The sequence below is a fragment of the Prionailurus viverrinus genome, chromosome D4, assembly GCF_022837055.1.
Source record: "Prionailurus viverrinus isolate Anna chromosome D4, UM_Priviv_1.0, whole genome shotgun sequence".
Taxonomy (NCBI): domain Eukaryota; kingdom Metazoa; phylum Chordata; class Mammalia; order Carnivora; family Felidae; genus Prionailurus; species Prionailurus viverrinus.
This window is the reverse complement of record NC_062573.1, coordinates 45,316,833-45,335,552: the sequence shown is the minus strand read 5'-3', so window position 1 is coordinate 45,335,552 and position 18,720 is coordinate 45,316,833. Positions and strand designations below refer to the sequence as shown.

General features: G+C 42.0%; 1 protein-coding gene across 1 annotated transcript in view; it reads left to right on the top strand.

Moving 5' to 3' along the window:
• The window catches only part of SH3GL2 (SH3 domain containing GRB2 like 2, endophilin A1), a 220,835-nt gene extending 218,106 nt beyond the window's left edge, over positions 1-2,729 (top strand). Inside the window, exon 9 of the mRNA XM_047831347.1 lies at positions 1,112-2,729. Coding sequence (XP_047687303.1) covers positions 1,112-1,311 — 200 coding nt within the window. The 3' untranslated portion in view covers positions 1,312-2,729. The remainder of the gene's footprint in view (positions 1-1,111) is intronic.
• Positions 2,730-18,720: the final 15,991 nt, after the last annotated feature.

Below are 18,720 nucleotides of genomic sequence, written 5' to 3'. Positions count from 1 at the left end.
AGAGCCCCCAGGGTCAGGTATTATAAACAGCAGTGGCTCTTAGAAGCTAGCTGGCCACAAGCACTAGTCATGTCTGTTGTGACTAGTTTGCTTCTCCCTGTTCAGAAGCCAACCGCATGTTTAACCCTTTCTTTGGAGACTTGCTCATTTTCTGCTTTAAGTAAAAAAAAAAAAAAATAGGTTATGTTGTTTCCCTTTCAAACCATCTAGAAGACATGGGAGGTGTATGCACTTGTCTGAGTTCATGTGCCTATGTGGATACATGCTGTATAAAATATATATGCTCACTTAAAACAGATCACTTTTAAGATACAATTCCATTCTTCACTATTTTACTCAAGGTAGAGTACATTATATTTTGTACGCCAGAACTCTGATGTACTCCTATTATTTATATATGTAACAATTTACAAAGTTATATAATTTTTACATGATCTCAGTTAATAGCCACAGTAGTAGTGTGGAGTAAGTTCTGCTGTGAATTCTAATGTTAGAGAAACTGAAAGGGAAATAAGTGCCTTGCGCAAGGTCACCCAGAATATGAACTTGAACCCAGTGTCTTATATTGTTTTGTTTTCACCACATTACAGCAGTTTCGCAGAGGCTGGAGTCTTTATCTTTCAAAAGTGAAAACTGCACTGTTATTCTGAGGTTGCCAAGCATTCTTCATGTAATTAACTTGACTCTTTCACATGGGCAGAGATTTTAAAATGCTAACATGGAAAGGGTTCTGGCCTTGTTATATTATTGACCTAAATCTCATTAAAACTCCCTAAGTCACTGGGTCTCCCATCTCTGGACATCATCAGGAAGGCAAAACTTGATGGACTGTGGCGCATGTGTTACAAACGTAGATGAGGCTATTTTTCATACTGGACATGGAAGCAGGCATCGAACAACTTCCAGAAATCTGAGAAAGCTTCTGAAGACTGGTAAAGAGCAGATGCCATGCAGTGGACTCGGCATGAGCCGCAAGAGGAAGCTTCAGCAGGAAGAGGAGTGAGGGAGGAATCAAGGGGGACAGCAAGCCGGGCAGGTGCAGCAGGTGGTAGATATGTGACTTAAATACCCCTTGTCTTTCTGTGTTCTTCTCTCCTGCTTTCACTTCCAGGTGCCCCAATGGATCAGCCCTGCTGCCGAGCTCTGTACGACTTTGAACCTGAAAATGAAGGGGAGTTGGGTTTTAAAGAGGGTGATATCATCACACTCACTAACCAAATTGATGAGAACTGGTATGAGGGGATGCTTCATGGCCAGTCAGGCTTCTTCCCCATCAACTATGTGGAGATTCTGGTTGCCCTGCCTCATTAGGATGTTAGGCTGGCAGGCTTACCTCCTCTTGACCCAGATAGTTAAGTTTAACCACTGCTTTGGTAATGCTGCTTACAACACATCCCAAGTGCAGGCCGCAGTGGTCCAGGTCATCAAGCCCCACCGAGTATCTTTGGTTGACTTGTGTGATCCCACAAGAGTCATGGTGATGGGTGGTATCTTCTTAGGCTGGTGGGCATGGCATGTGCTTTTTAAACACCATCTGAGACCAGCCAGTAGTCATGGAACTGCTGTTTACACAGTTCTCAGGAGGTTGTGGCTTCTTAGAATATGACCATGAGCCACATCACAGAAAAAACATCCTACTGAAGATACTGTCTATCACCCAGGGGCCATGTCAAGGTCTCAGGTTCTCCGTTTCAATAGGAGAAAGTTCTTGCTTTCACATTGCCCCTCCCAAATATGTGAATCACAGAATTGTGGAAGAAAGCCTCCCTCACCAGCAACTTGTCTTCTGGTCTGAATGAATTAGTCCCTTGATGCTATAGGTAGGAAAGTGTTGAGTGCGAGTTAAAAATCTTTTCTGAAAACTGTCACCTTTGTTCCTCTCACATATGCGTGTTTCTGAGGGACAGCAAGTTTTCTTCTCACCCTGCTAATAAAGCCAGAGGGGGACTCCCGCTGTTATTTCTAAGTACTACGGTGACAGTTGGCAATCAGCATATTGTGAGAGGGGCTGAAGAGAAGAGATTCTCCATTATGAGGAATTGGGAAGACATCTGGTTTCCAAGCTTAAATTTCTTGCTGCAGAGAAACGATGTATATATTTAGGCCATTTCTGAAGGTACAGGGAAGAGGGAACAAAAATCACTTCACTTCAGTTTTATTTATGAATTACATGTTTCATGAGTCCGTTTGGCACAGAGACACAAGGAGAAAAACACAAGAAACCATTTTTCCACTAGTTCCTAGACCAAGAAACAGCAATTGTCTTTCCTGTCCACTTCCACCTTGTGTTCTTTGAACATCATTTGTGCATATTCTGCCCTCAATGAGGACCAAATAAAGATGATTTTTGTGCTTAGCAGTTTAAGTAAGATGTGTGGCTGCAGATGCAAAAGTTTTTCCCAACTCAGTCATTACTTTTCTTTCTGTCCCTTCTGTTCCATCTTCGTGTTGTGTGTACAGTGCCGTGTGTAAGCTTATGAGTGGTTTTTTTGTTCTTCTGGGGTTTTTTTTTTTTTTTTTTTTTGGTATCAGTCATTAAGTCCTGTTAGGTATCCAGAGTTCTATTTATCTAGCTGTACAGATTCTTTCAGAGGTTTAATGTGCTGCTTCGGATGTGCTGCCTGCGGTAGTGGGTCATGTGGAGTGAAAGGCAAATCTTACTGCTTAATGTATAAACCTCTTACCACAGGAAGTATCGCCGTTTCCAATAAATATTGCTGAAGACAGAACCAGAGGCCCTGGTGCTTTATTTTGTGTCCGTTGTTCTGGTGGGTCTGACAGTGGGTGGACTGGGTCTTCTTTCAGTCTCCATTGTCGTCTGATGCAGCCAGACCAGACCCGCTTGCCACCTCAGATCTCCCTCCCTGTGAGCAAGGGAAGTCTCCTTAGTGAGAAGTGACCTACCCTGGGCACGGGGAGCTTCTGGGTAGCCCTAGGAAGAAGGCGATTCGGGAGAGAGGATAAGGGAGTGGGGAGAGGAAGTCTTCTAGAAGTCATGCGAGATATCATCACTGGTGATATCAGAAGAATATAATGTCCAGAGAGACAAATAAAATATGTCATTTGAACCAGTCTTTTCTTGTCTTTCATGCTTAAAGAGAAAGAACTAGGGAAATACAGATTGACCAAAGCCAGCATTCTTTTCTCTGTGCCGGGGCAGGGGGCAGGGGTGGTAAGGTAGGGGAGTAGTGCCTACAGAATATGTATTTCCTGATCTTCTGAGAAAATAAACATTAAAAATAAACAATTTTTAATATATTGGGTGCATTTGTATTCTTCCATGCTGAGGCCAATAGTCTAGTAGGTGTTCTGATCTAACATGAACAGTTTTAATCTAAAATACTGAGTTCTATATGTGAACTGCTCTAACATGAAAATAATATTTTTTGCCAGCTACATGAGTTAGAGTATTACAGATCAATTCTTTTTTTTTCTTTTATTTGTTTTTAGAGAGAGCGCAAGTGGAATAGAGGGGTAGAGAGAAAGAATCTCTTTTTTCTTGTGGTTAAGGCCTTTATTAACTTCTGTGGGTTTAACTATTTTTTTAATTTAAAGCTTAACATACAGTGGAATATTAATTTCAGCAGTAGAATTCAGTGATGCTTCACTTACATACGATAGCTCATCACAAGTGCCCTCCTTATACCCATCACCCATCTAGCCCCCCTCCCACCCACAAATAATTTCTTAAAAACGGTTTTAAAAACAGTTACCTGTGACATGAATGGAGAAAATACAGAAAAATCACAGGTAAACTGTTAGAATTAATAGTTAATTTAATAGAGTTACTGAATATAACATCAATCTTAAAAAAATCACTTTATTTCTGTATACCAGTCATAATCAATTAGAAAAAAGGAATTTAAAAAATCATTTGCAAAAAGTCAAATCCATAGATATAAATCTACCAAGAATTATAAAAGATCTCTGTACAGAAAATTATGAAACATGCTTGAGGAAAAATAAAAACCTTAAAAAGTGAAGAGATACTCTGTTTCTAGGTTGGAAAACTCAGCATTGTGAAGATGTCATTTCTCCCTAAATTGACATGCATTTAGGGTGGTTTCAACTACAATCTCAAGAAGTTTGTTTTTGTTTTTGTTTAATGTGTGAAAATTGACAAACATAAAACTTATGTGGAAATGCAAAGAGATATTTCTTCTTGAAGATCAACAACAAATTTGGAAGACTTACACTTCCTAGATATAAAACAAAGTTACAGTAATTAATATAGTGTGCTACTGATGCCATGATAGGAAAAAAGATGATCTGTACAGAACAGTGAGTCCAGAAAGAGACACATGTGCATTCAATCATATTGAGCCAGTAAGGCACTCCATTGTTTGTAATGTTACACATTCAGATATGACCGTACCTGTGTAATCGTAGTTCTGTACATTCAAAGGGAAACTAATAGCAAGACCTTGCACCAAATAATCTCATGAGTCAATATCAAATGAAACAAAAGTATCATGACCCCAGTTTCCAGGAAGAACTTAATATTTATTTGAGGGAGTCTTAGAGAACATTAATAATATACTCACTAGATTCAGAACCACCTGAATTCCTTATTTTTATTGGAGTATAGTAAATGCCTTTTTACAAAAGTGAAATACTGAAATGAGCAGGCAACTCTGTAGACCACCACTGGGGATGTTGGACCTACCCCAAACACTTGTTCTAAGACTAATCACAGAATAAACTAACTGAAGTGGAAACAGAAGCAGAACTAAACTAGATGGAATGAGAAAGGAAAAGTTCAGTGAGGCAACTGTCCCATTTTATTTTTCTTATGGGTCTGATGGGTCTTAAAGAGAAAATTTTCCCTTTGCAATAAATAAGTAGACAGTAAGAATGACATGACCAAAAATTGAGATTTTCTTGAGACCATATGGTCTATAACATATATCCTGGAACGTGCTGAGTCCTAGTCTGCAAAGGCTGAGCCAGGGCTTAGTCAACCAGGATTATCTCAAGTCTGTGTTTTCAAGACAGTTTCTCGTGGTCTGGATGGAACTATGGGGGCTCTTTCAAGGCTCATATTTTAAGGCCATCTTATTAACCAAATTAAGAACTAGTATTCAGACTGCCTGATCCCATGGGGATGGCAATAATGACATAGGAAGGGCTTAATGCTGAAGAGAGTGGCAGCCCAAAGCTTCCACTTCTAACTCTGGGTGATGGTGGGTGAAGACTTAACAAGGCTACGTGGAGATGTGACAGCACTGTCAATTACTAGGCCCAGCTACTGAGGACCTGTTATGAGCTCCCATATTAAAGGAGCTGTCAAAGAAAAGAACAAGGTTATTTTTTAAAGGGCCCAATGAATGCTAAGAACTTAAAGATGAGGCTTTTGAATGCCACTTAGCTATCACATATGCCTAAATCATGGTGGCCTTCCCCTTGAGACAGGGGAGCTGTGATTCTTGACAGGAGTGGAGCAGGTTGTCAGCTTCGGAGACAGAAGAATGGAGAGCACCACCGATCACAGTACCATTTTCTTAGAAAGGAACCCTGGACTATTTATTATTATTATTATTATTATTATTATTATTATTATTATTATGTTTCTTTATTTTTGAGAGGCAGAGAGAATCAAAAGCAAGCTCCAGGCTCTGAGCTGTCAGCACAGAGCCCGATGTGGGGCTAGAACTCAACAAACCTTGAGATAATGACCTGAGCTGAAGTAGGATGCTCAACTGACTGAGCCACCCAGGCGCCCAACCCTGGACCATTTTGTACCACGCTGTGTGATTAGGTGCTGATACTAGCCCAAGGCTAAGAATTGAGGTAACTTCCTTCAAACAAGAAATGATATATCCACAGTAGACAGTGGAGAATGAAGTTTAAATATCTGGAAAATGAAAAGATATTTGGAGGCATCTCTGCAATCTGGCTTTTTAATTTTTTTTCCTCCTGGCAGACGTGGTCTCAGAAACAAGGGGTTCATATACACTTCAGTGTGTCACCTGAAAAAAAATATTTTCAGCATTCACTAAAATCAGGAATTGTTCTTTCTTTATATTCCAGGTGAGCAAACTGTAGGTTTCTTTCTTCATCTGGCGGGATCTATCGGGAGTGTAGGCTTTTAGTGCCCTTTAAGCAATAACTGGTGTTTGTATTTATAGCTGTGTTTGAATTTCCTATCATTCTTTTCACACCAGGAAATCAGGCACATTAAACACTTTTATAAGATGATGCTTGTAATTGAAGGCAGAGGAAATGGGAGCCATCATTATTTATTATTCTAAAGCAAGCACTCTGCTAAACTCAATATATATAATTTTGACTGAAGACTAAGGTTTTAAACCTTAAACATTTAGCTCTTTAGGATTGATATACTGGAAGAAAGCTCTGTAAACAGGTTGATTGTTTATCCAAAGTAGGGTCTGATGTTTCCTGAATTTAGAGCTTATAAAAGAAAAAGTTTACTAATGTTATGAGATTATTTTAGCAAGACAAAGAAATGGTGAGCTGCTTGATGGGGTGAAATAAAGAGACTATAAGGTCTTATAAAAGGCTTTATAGAATTTGAGATGTAGGAGATAAAGCAGAAGGTAGAAGCAGCATTTTAAAAGCAACATTTTTCACACTTTATTTCCCTGCTGGTGTTTTGGTTTTCTTAAAATCGTTCCATGTGTGCCTGGTAAAAGAAACATAGCATTCCGTTGTTTTCCTGAAGCAAGTTAAGTATGGGTGCTGCCCAGGCTCCCAGCACAAGTGGCAGGCACTGCTCCCTCAGTTCTGCCTGTGGGGAAGGGGCTCTGATTCTGGGCCTCACTTTTCTCCAGCAAAGTTTGCTAGAAAGTACTCCTGGAGTCCTCTGTGCCTGGGCTTGGTGCTGGGTCTTTGCCAAGGACCCGAGCTGCAGCACTAGCACTCTGCATCCCTGGGCACAGAGCCATTTTCATGGAAGTTACCCCTTCTCCATTTAAGTCACTCGACTGCAGGAGGCCAGGACATGTTATTTACTCTCTACCACCTGTCCCAGCTATGGTGAGTGACGAGAGTTTAGGAAAAGGCTTGAGTTTAGCAGAAGCTCCACCAGTGATTCTTAACATGTATCTCATGAAACATCTGCCTCTACCACGATTCATGGAGGTAAAGAAATCCAAACCGTGCCTAGAGTCTCCTAAACTGAAAGATAAGAGTGGCCTGAGGGTACCTACACAAATCCCCCTTCCAGGTCTCCTTCCAGCTTCCCAGAATCACATTGCCCACAGAGGGGCCTGATTCGGTATCTCCTAACATCAGGAAGGTTTAGGAAACAGTCTACTATGGTGCTGCTAAAGTTCACAGGCATCAGAATCACGCGAAGCTTGTTAAATGCCTGGGCCCCGCCCCCAGAGGTCTGCCATGGAGCCTGGGAATTCCCATGTCTAGTAAATTCCTGGTCCCTGGCCTGTAGTTGAAGTACTACTGCTCCAGGAGATGAACTTATGAAGAGTCAGCTGCTTCCTCGTATTTTGGCTCTGCCTTTGGTATTGAGAGTAAGGACAAAACATGGATGCATTCATCAGTTATTTTCCCCAATGAAATTGTTCTTTGTGCCCAAACACCGAACAGAACTCTCTGTGGAGAATGATGGTTGGGAAATCCAGGCATTTTGCTGCAGAGCTGAGAAGTCCCACTTCAGTTGTGTGAGGATGGCCACCTAGACATGCCCTAGAGTGTCTGTGTCAGTATTTTTAGCAAGCTTCCCAAGTGATTCTCAAATCCAGGCAAGTTTGGGAAGTGCTAGTCTACATTAAAATGTTTTAAATATGAAGCCAGCTGTTTTCTGACTTTTTCTATTTTTTTCTTTGATTTTTTTTGGGGACATTCACATTTATCGATTATTGAGGTAACATTTGGCGTGTGTTTCCACCCTCAGAGTGATGTTGCAAACCCACAGCGTCCCAGTGTTTCTTCAAGCTGATGACAGAAAAGACACACTCCGTCTGTGTCTGTGCTGACTTAGAATTACCACCTTCTTCCTGGTCCTTCATGCTTTACTTCATGTCTTGTGAGGGAGTCAGAGGTCTGCCTACAGTGAGACTCAACTGCCTTGGATTGAGTTAATGTCATATCTCACACTTTTCTTATTTAGATCAGTGGGTCACGAGTCAGTCCCTATCAGAATCACCAAGATTCTGTACCGCTGAAATGCGGAGTCGGGTCCTGACACCAGATTCTGTTGCAGTTGTCTAGAGTGGGGCCCGCTATCCACAGGCTTAACTGGCATCCTGCCCCACCGCATAGTTCTTCTGCAGGCAGTTTTAGGGCCATACTCTGAGAAACTCTGGGTCAGTCTTGGAACCCTTAGATTTGTGAGTGCCATGGAAGAGGTTCATTAGTAGACATGGGTTGGTGGCTAAGAAGGGAAGAGAAGGAACAAGCCTCCTCTCCCCTTGTAGTGCAGCACTTCCATGAAAAGAGTCAGTTGAAAGTATTGCAGAATGCACAGGTTAATTCTTGACATTAGCAGTAACCACCTTTTCTCTTGCCTTGATTTTTTTTTTTAGGAATGTGAAAGGATCTGAATTTATTAAGTGGGAAATAGAGATGGGAGGAGGAAAATGGCTCAGGAGTCTAAGGAAACCTGCATTGACTACCTTAACATATGCAATCACCAAGATTTTGATGCCATCTGGTTATTAAATATGGTCTTTTATGTTCTATTTTCCCTTTTTTTGTCCCCCCACAAATTAGTTTCATGGGACCTAGATTGCCCTCTGCTGGCCAAAAAAAAAAAAAAAATATATATATATATATATATATATATATATATATATATATATGTATATTTTAACCAGTTAAAAATCTGACAAAGTTCCCTGGTTGTTTTTGATCATCATGCATAAAAATAGCTTAAGGTCTTCCTCTTTCCAATGGCATGATGCTTACACACCTGATCTTTTAATGAGTAAGTCATTTTTGGCCCCTGTGGGTATCACAGTACTACCCAGTGAAATAATAATGTGTGGTCTTAAGGAAGACAACGGAGGGCCCACTCTTCTAATAAAAAGCATTGGTTGGGGAGCCCACATCACAGTTATCCAGCCACAGTTTATGGTTGGTTGACCTGTAGCTGTCATTTTTTTTTCAAGTACTCAAAAGCAGTTACCAAAACCAGTGAATGTCACAGTCCTCATAATTACTGCTCCCCTATGCTGCTCAAGTGCCACGCTTCCCCTTCCACCAGCACCTAATCCAATCCCCAGCAGGCAAGAACTCATTGTGGTGCCTTGTCCCTCAATGATCACCATCAGTGGAGCCCTTGCCTTCCGACTCATGGGTGATCAGCTCCAAAATCACATTCTGAGATTTTGCTTCCAGGGCCATTTCTGGTACTAACTTTCTTAGCCTGGCACCAACAACAGGCAGAGCCTGAGACAATGGCTTGTATGTAGGTAGGTTTTGTTTTGTTTTTTGTGGGTTTTTTTGTTTGTTTTTTGTTTTTTGGGAGTTTTGTTTTTTGTTTTTAGGTGTCTTGTTTTTCTGGGGGGGGGGGTTGTTTTTTTGAGGACCGTGATTCCAACATGTAGGAAATTAGGACAGGAAAGCAGAAAAAGCCAACACAAAGGTACATTACTGAGATGTCTTCCTGCTTGGCAACTAGTGCTTGAGCCTACTGAAATCTACCAAGGCGAAATACTCATTTGGGGAATAAAAGGGGGAGAAGTTTATCTGTTGGCTCCTCTCCCACCTGATCAGAGTTGGCTCATCTCTGGGTTTTGCATGGTGGAATACAAAAGTGGGTTCCCAGGAAGTGAGAGGCAGTCTTAACCCTTAACCCCAAGGCAAACCTCCACCTACTCGATTGGTGCAAAGACAGTCAGAGCTTGCACAGATGTGGATGCTGTGCTTGGACTGGAGTAAGAAGTAGGGCCAGGAGGATTTTGAAGTGGCCACCCTCCCCCCCCCCCCCCCTGTAGTTTCTGCTCCATCCTTTTCTGACCTTCTCTCCCTAGATCTTGCAATTCTTACTGTATTCATAGGATGTGAAGTGAATAAGCCCCTTACCTAAAGGAAGTGTATTTCTGCTGACATCTTGTGAGCCCCTGGGCCAGCTCCTTCAGCATCCCCCACCCCTGCCAGCTTCTTCCCTAAGTGGCTTCTGCACCTGATTTGGACAGCCTTTAGATGGTTGGTTTTTTTGGGTTTTTTTTTGTTTTTTTGTTTTTTTGTTTTTTTTTTTTTAGGCTAAGGAATATGTATCTCCCTAGTTTTTTTTTTCAAAATGGAAATACCCATACTGATGTTGTTTCCATTAGTCTTGTTTTGCATGACATCTTGGAGGAGACCTGGAACGTCTCACCCTATTACATTTATACCGGAATTCCTATGTTGATTCTTTTAATCACAAGGAAATGGAAATATGGGGTCTTATACTGAGAGACTAGTCTGAAAGTCACACTCTCTCCAGGGTTACTTCCATGCCAGGGCAACTCTTCAGATTCTAATTGTGTTGATTTTAGCTCCTGCTGAGGGCGGGGTGTCTCAGTTGTCCTGTCCCAGAGTTGAGGTGGCTCCTTAGGGTAGAATGAGGACACGGAGGAGGAGTTCTCTCTGCAGACACAGCCAAGTCTGTAGGGTGGCCACCAGGTGAGTATTCCCTGGGGTGAGGGAAGACATGTTCTGACACATTTTATTATTTTCCCTCAGGGCAGAAGTATAAGCCCATGGTGGTACCTAATTGCAACTCTTACCTCATTTGTGGCAGATATCTCCCTGTGCTTTTATAAAAACATAAAAATCAAACAAGCAGGATTTCTAACTAAAGGGATATTTTAACTTTTTTTTTTTTTTTTTTTTTTTTTTTTTTTGCATTACTGCATGTGAGTGGCTTGTTTCTAGGAAAGGACTGATATACTCCAAGCATCTTGTTTAAAAACCCATAGCAATAGTCTGGGGGCCTCTTCTGCTTTGCTGGAAGAGGGGTTTTCCAAGTGTTTCCTATAGCCACTGACATATTACCTCATTTAATCCACACAACAAACCCTAGAAAGGTGGTGTGAGTCCGTCTTGCACGTAAAAGAACTGAGGCTCAGAATTCTAACCCAAGTTTTTCTGACTCTCTAATCCAGTCTTTCCTTATACCATGCACAGCTTTTCAAATAGCTTGTATTTTCTGGATGAGGGACACAAGTTTCCAAATTCAAGGCACATGACCCATTCCTTCCCCCCCCCCCCCATTTACTAGCTTTGTTATGTTGAGTAGATTTCTTAATCTCTTTGTGATTCAGTTTCTTTGTTTGTAAAATGAGAATATGTTACTACCTATCTCATTGGTGTGGTAGGTTGTTGAGAACTGAATGAATTAACAGAGCGAACTGTTTAAAATAGTGCTTGGTGCAGAGTGGGAATACCATAATAGTTTAGTAAAACCAAACCAAAGTTCTCAGATTCTAGGTCTCGAATCATTTCTTCTGACTTTTGCTCCAAAGTCTTCCTCTAGGAAACATTTCTGATATGATAAAGTCAATGGGAAATGAGTTGTATTTTCCAAATGCTCTATGCATCGCTTTTCAGCATGCTTTTAGAACATCAAACAGTAACATTTGGTGATTTGAAGACTCCATCCAGTTTAGAATAATTCAGATCTATTCACTGAGAGATCATTTATTGTTCATTCCAGGGAGAGAGCAGGAGCTCAGAAGGTTGGAGACAATGGGGCTTTAAAGAATAGAGGTAGCAAGGTGGGAACACCAGATAGGTAGAGGCTGAGCAGGCAGAACAAGACATGCCCCATGAGGCTTTGGAATGGTTATAGCTAATGCTTGTTCTACACAGCACAGTAGATGCTTGATTGCAAATGACAGAATGTACTAAAAAAAAAAAGTACATGTAATTGGTAAGTTCAAGGACATACTCAGTTCAGGCAAGACTAGATCTAGTGGCTCAAGCAATATTTTGGGGGCTTATCCCTTTTTCTCTCTCCCTCACACACATTTCTCAGCTCTTCTTATTTCCACTCTTCTTCATATGTTGGCTTTATTCTTTCCCACCACAGAACAACTCTTTGCACATCATGGGAAGATGATTGTTGACAGATCCAAGTGTTCATCCTTACAGGAAGAGGGACCCTTTCTCTCCAGTATCTAAGTAGAAAAATCTCATGGGAGAACTCTGGCCCTGCTTGGATCCTTGTCCACCTTTAGACCAATCACTATGGTCTAATGACTATGGTTAGGTGGATAGGTTCCCATGAGAGTCCCAGACTTGGTCATTATGCTCCTTTGTGCAGTAGGAGAGGCAAGGCTTTGTATTGGAGAATAAATAGTTCTCCAACGGAAAAAGGAATGCTGGGCAAACAAAACCCCATCAGTATCCCATCCCCCTGCCCCTTATATTCAATCTCCGGCTCTCTCAATTGTTCTTTTCCTCTTTGCCCTCCAGTGTCATTAATATTTGGTTTCTGGCACTTGGTTTTATTTACCTAGCATAATCTCACCTGCCCTTAGATTTGATATCTACATCAGATCCCCCTGACTCCTGATTCTTGTCTGCACCTCAAGGATTGTGGCTCAATGTGCTCTCCTGCTCTTTGTGCTTTGGACAACTACCTTAAGTAAGATGTCCTCCTTTGGCAAGCCTATGGAACCCCACTTCCAGTAGCAGGTTTGTCTTCCCAATCCCATTGAGCTACCCAGAACCAAAAATGTTGTGTGACTTCAGGGTATATTTAGGGCTCATGTGGCTGATAGTAGTAAGGCTTCAGTTTATATAAATGCACTGAGGACAATGCGGTGTGGGATCTCAAGAACACTAGAGTGGGAGAGATGGACATGAGGGTCATTAATATATCAGTAAGAGCGCTTCTGGAACTCATGTCCTGGGAAAGCTATGGGATTTTGAGATTAAAGGGGAACAGAAATTTTGTAGAGTATATTAGGGTTCTCCAGAGAAACAGAACCCAATTGTCTGTCTGTTAAGCTCTCTATCTACACATATATGTAAAGAAGTGTTTTTTATTTTTATGAAAAATTAGCTCATGTGATTATGAAGGCCGAGAAGTCCCACAAGCTGCTGCTGTCTGCAAGCTGGAGGCCTAGGAAAGTCAGTGATGTACTTCCAGTCCAAGTCTGAAGGCCTGAGAACCAGGAAAGCTGATGTTATAAATCCGAGTCCAAGGGAAGAAGACTGAAGTCCCAGCTTGAGCGGATAGGCAGGAAGGAAATGAACCCTACTTCCTCTGCTTTCAGGCTCTCCATGGATGAGATCATGCCCACCCACACCAGGGAGGACAAGCTACTGTAAGGAATCCACAGATTCAAATGCCAATCTCATCCAGAAACACCCGCACAGACATACCTAGAAATAATGCCAGGTGGCCCAGCTAAGTTGACACATAAAATTGACATCACAGAGGGTATGTTTGACAATATGGGCATGTTCACATAGTTTTGTGGAATGTCTCCTAATTATCTCAAGAAAGTCCTCAGGGGCTTCATCAAAATGCAGGCAGTTATCCTCCAAGAGGGCTGAAGCTGGGGTGTGGTGAGAGGCCTATGGGGCTGCTGAACTGGTAGGACATGGTAAATGAACAGAGAAATCAAACTGTGCCCTGAAATATAAGCCTAGAATCAAAGTCATTGGCCTGGTGCTTCAGATTTCAGGCACTGATTGGTATGAGCAAGTTGTTTCTCACATGGGCAGCCCTATGTAGGAGGCCTCAGGAGGATTGGCAGCTAGGATTTATTTATTTAACGATGATGAAACAATCACCTAAGCAATGCGGGATGTCAACTAGTGGGAAACCGTCACTTAGGCTGAAAAGGCCATATCATCCGATCTGTATGGGTTTTGTGTAGGTGAACTGTACAGAAAACTAAATTTTAATCTCATTGTGTTTAATGTGAGTTCAGCTCTTTGTTGATTGTAAGCTCAGATTCGCCATATTCTGATGGCCTGATGCAATTATTTCCACCATGGGAACATTCCTACCAGAAGGTCTGAAATGCACCTTTGTACTGATCAAGTTCTCTCTTCCCTGGACACTGCTAGAGACTATTCAAGTAGTATAAAGAGTAAGACTTCCCTTTAATAAAATATTTATACCACCACCTCCCCTTTTCTCTTAAAAATGTGGCATTTTATGTGCTTTCTAATGCAGGCCAACTAGAGGGTTCTGGAATCTTTAGCAGGGGAACTCTAGGCCTCGTGCATGAAGACTTTGAGTGGCCCTTGTCCATGCATCTGAAGAGAGTCATTGGCTTTGCTTTCCAAAAATGATTGACCTCATTCTTCCGACCTAATGAGGGACAGTGGACACTCCAGAAGGAACATCTAATTCGCATAGCTAATTGGCTTCTGGGTAAAAATGTCAAATCACAGTTGCATGTTTGGGGCTATCACCAACATCAGAGTAAGGATGGGGAGTGACTAAATCCAACTGATGGTCAGACCCTGAGATAGTGTGATACCGTATTTTCCAACTAATATAGAGCAATGCAATTCTTTAGTGGGGCTATGTCATATTTTAAAGTCTCTCTTACTAATACAGTCACAAGAAAGCATATCCCTATGAAATTTTTATTGAGGAGGTTGGCTACAATGCTTTTAATTCTGAGGGAGCACAAAACTTTTTCTTACCTTCACCTCACATCAATTTATGGAGGATAGGGGGCTTTTGAGGTCAAAAAAGGACACAATTGGACAAACATAAATAAGAGTAGAATTTCTGGTGGGAAGACAAATGAATTATAAATAGCAATCAATTAAATGCATATTATGTGCCAGGAATAGTGCCAAACATTATATGCAGATGGTTTCTCACAGTTCCTCATGACAACCCAATAAGGTAAGAACTGTTTCTTTCTTTCTTTCTTTCTTTCTTTCTTTCTTTCTTTCTTTCTTTCTTTCTTTCGAGGCTCCATGCCCCAGTGTGGGGCTTCAAATCATGAGCCAGAAATCAAGAGTCGCTTGATCTACTGACTGAGCCAGCCAGATGCCCCTCAAGAACTGTTATTGATCACTGTCTTAGTTCAAGTTGCTATAGCAAAAATACCCCATTTATTTCTCACAGTTATAGAGGCTGAGAAGTCTAAGATCAAGGCACCAGCAGATTTGATGTCTGGTGGGAGCCAGCTTCCTGGTTCACAGACAACCAACTTGTCACTGTGTCATCACTTGGCAGGAGGGGCAAGAGAGCTCTGTGGGATCTCTTTTATAAGGGCACTAATCCCATACATGAGGGCTCTACCCTCATGATATGTTACCTCCCAAAGCCCCCACCTCCTAATACCATCACATTGAAAGTTAGGATTTCAACATACAAATTTGGTGGTGACACAATAATGTCTGTTTTACAGCTGAGGAAACTGAGGACCAGGGAGAATAAGTTAATTGAGTGCATGTTGTGTTGCCAGAAACTGTGCTAAGCATTTTACTTGGATAATTTCACATACTCCCTTACAATGATCTAATGAGGTAAGACCTAGTGGTAATCCCCATTTTATGTATGAGGAAACTGAGGCTCAGAGATTTAATAATTTCCCTAAGATCACACAACATTGAATAGCAGAGTTAGACTTTGAACCACAGAGTTCAGCTCTTTTAAAGGGCCTTTTTGTTAGTGTGTTCTTGTGACTGTTTAGCATCTTAGAATTTATCTCCCATGTAACAGTACATGAGCTGTGTTTGGGAGAAGACGACATCATCTTTAAGAAGTCATATAAATAAGGGTGGGCTTCAGGAAAAAAGAGGAATGGCATCTGTCTTGCCTCTGCCTCTAGTCCAGGCAGAGTCCTCAACATCCTCTATGGCTGTAAACTCTATGTAGGGATGCCGAGAGGGTCACGTAGAGAACCCCTGTTCTAGATTCAGCCCTCACTGACAATTTACATGCCACAAACCCTTTCAAAACTTATAACCCAGAAAACCTTCTTCTTGCTTCTGACATGATACTATTATTGGTAATAATAATTTGTAGCTGAGTAGGTTGTTAAAAGAAGTCTTCTCCTCTTCCTCCTCCTCTTTCTCCTCCTTCTTCCCCTTTCTCCTCCTTCTTCCTCTTTCTCCTCCTCATCCTTCTCCTTCTTTTTCTTCTTTTTGTGCTTAGTATTAAGGCAACTGCAAAGCAGGGGAGCCCAAACTGAGAATTGGCGAGGCATAAAGGAAAGGCCACCGGATAGGGGTCGGGTTGACCGTACCCTGCATGTCACTTCTTTTTTCTTAGATCTTCATTTCCTCATCTAAAATGATGTGTTAGTCTAGACCAGAGTCCCAGTCAGAATCTCTGAGGTGTGATCCTGAAATCATCTGCAGACACTCCATGGGTAAGAGGCAATGCTGAGAATGGCTTACTGAGAGGAGTAATGTCAGTGCCCTTCAAGTTTTCCTTTGATGTTTCCAAACCACAACTTCTATCCTTTGGTAACCAATCTTTTCACTCTGAGACTCATGCTGTCTGGATCTACCCATCTTTATTGCTCCTTCCTGCCACTCACCACCCACCTCATTCACTGATAACTTTGAGAGGTGGCTCAGAGACTTACTTCCTTGCCACTGTCTTATTGTCATCCTGGTTACCTCCACTGTCTGGATGAATAACCAGTTCTATTTCCTAGGCTCCCGGTTCCCTGGTATTATCACCTCCAATGATCTTCTACTCTATGACCACCACCCAGAACTGTGTTGCCTCAGAGATCTTAAACTGCAATAGCCTGTCTCTGTCTATATTCCATGGTCCCTCACTCTAACCAGCCTCTAGCCAGTACCCTGGTCTCCTTTGTCTTCCTGCCGTCTCCCTGGCAGCTTCCCATCCTGCCCTATCCCATGATGCATCCAACTGTGTGTTTTCTTCTTTCCTGCCCTAAGGTTGCCAACCATGCTGGAGAAAATCACATGATAATGCGGATGTGTGCCATAGTAACATGTGTTTCCTAACTCCAGCCAAGGACTTAACATTGCCCAGCAATACTTCTGTGTTCCTTCTCCCCTTCCATATACCAGCTGTTTTGGACTTGTACCATAATCCTCAGCATACCTGTCCCTCCACTATGCCATCTCTATCCCTTTCAATAGACAGTCTCTCCTGTAAGCTGGAAAAGTCTTAAATTCCTGCCCTCCCCCTACGGCCAACTGCCAACTTAGCAATATCCTGTGAAGAGATTTTCTCCTCTTGTGAAGCATTCATTTCTGCACTTGAATTTTGGATTCTACCCCCTGTGACAATAATTTACTGTAATATTAATTTGTGCTTGTTCTGTGCTCCTCACCTATCCCCACCTGCATCATCCTTTACCTCAGAGGTGGTTTGTGGCAAGGTGAAAAACAGAGGTTGCAGGAAGTCCTGTTCTCTGCAGATACCCAGAGATGGTAGAGAAGGGATAGCCTATAAATACAAGAAAAGAAGAGAATCATTTCTAAAAGAGCCTGGAGATGTAGAGGAGAGGGAAATCCCCACCAGTAATGGGGACTCAGTGGCAGTGTGTGGGGAATGCTGGTTTGTCTTTGTGATAAATCTAAGGATGTTGACCCCCAGCCTATGGGCTCAGAGTTGTCTTCAAAGCAGATTGGGCCCCGTAGGGCTGAAGAGTGAGCATCTCTGTGCTCTCTGCTAACCACTGTCATTAACCAGAGAGGCCATCCAGATATTTTGATGCTGTGCTAGGATCCTTACATGATTTTTGGGAGGTGGGGGAGCACCAATATTGGTTGGGATTACATTTTTCATCAAAGAGTTAATTTGCTTTAGAAGGAACTATGATCTAAATTGGTTTGCAAAATTTCTGCCCCTCAACTTGCCTCCCTCTCCCAAACCTCAAGGACCTCACCCCTTCAATTATCATTGCATCCCCCTCTCTCATAACTCTGCTGCATCTCCTCTGCTGGTTCCTCCCCCCTCAATATGGACGCACATTCACACCTCCCTCATATTGAAAAGCTTCCCTTCCTTGGCCACACGCCTTCCCTAACCATCCTTCTATCTCTCTCCTTCTTTTCACAGGCATCTTCTTGAAATAAAAGTCTCTTTGGATCACATCCATTTCATCCCTTCCACTCTGCTGACTCTGGCTTCTTCACTCAGCATTCCACGAAACCACTCTGGTTAAGGTTACCAAAGGTGTCCTTTTCTGAGCTATTTTACTTATGTCCTCTGCAATAGGAAGTTGCCTTCTGGAATCTTTCAGTTTCTTTGCCATTTGGTGACATTCATTCTCTTTGCTTTCTCCCTTTGCTGTTTCTTGGAATCAATGTGGTTTTTCTTCCTATATGTCCTGGAATGTTGGTAATCACAAGGCCCTGCCCTGACCCTCTTCTCTTGTCTCCCTTGCTCTATATATGTTCCGAAAAGAGTGACCAGCTCTATTTCCATGGCTTCAATTACGATGTCCATGTGAATATGTTGAAAATTTTTATCTTAAATCCACATTTTCTGAGCTCCACATATAAAATTCAGCGGCTTCCTGGACTCTACTTGCTTCCTCAAACCGGAAGAGTTCATCGCTTCCATCCCATCCTTGATGTGCTCCTTCTCCCAAATTCCACATATCAAAGAGTGACCTGTGCACCCACTTTATTATCCAAGCCCCAAAGTTGGGATTCACTCTTGACTTCTCCCCTCATCTCATCCCGATGAATGACCATATCTTGTCCATTTTACTTTCTAAATATTTAAAAAAATTTTTTTTTAACATTTATTATTGAGAGAGAGAGCATGAACAGAGGAGGGCCAAGAGACATAGAATCCAATGCAGGCTCCAGGCCCTGAGCCGTCAGCACAGAGCCTGA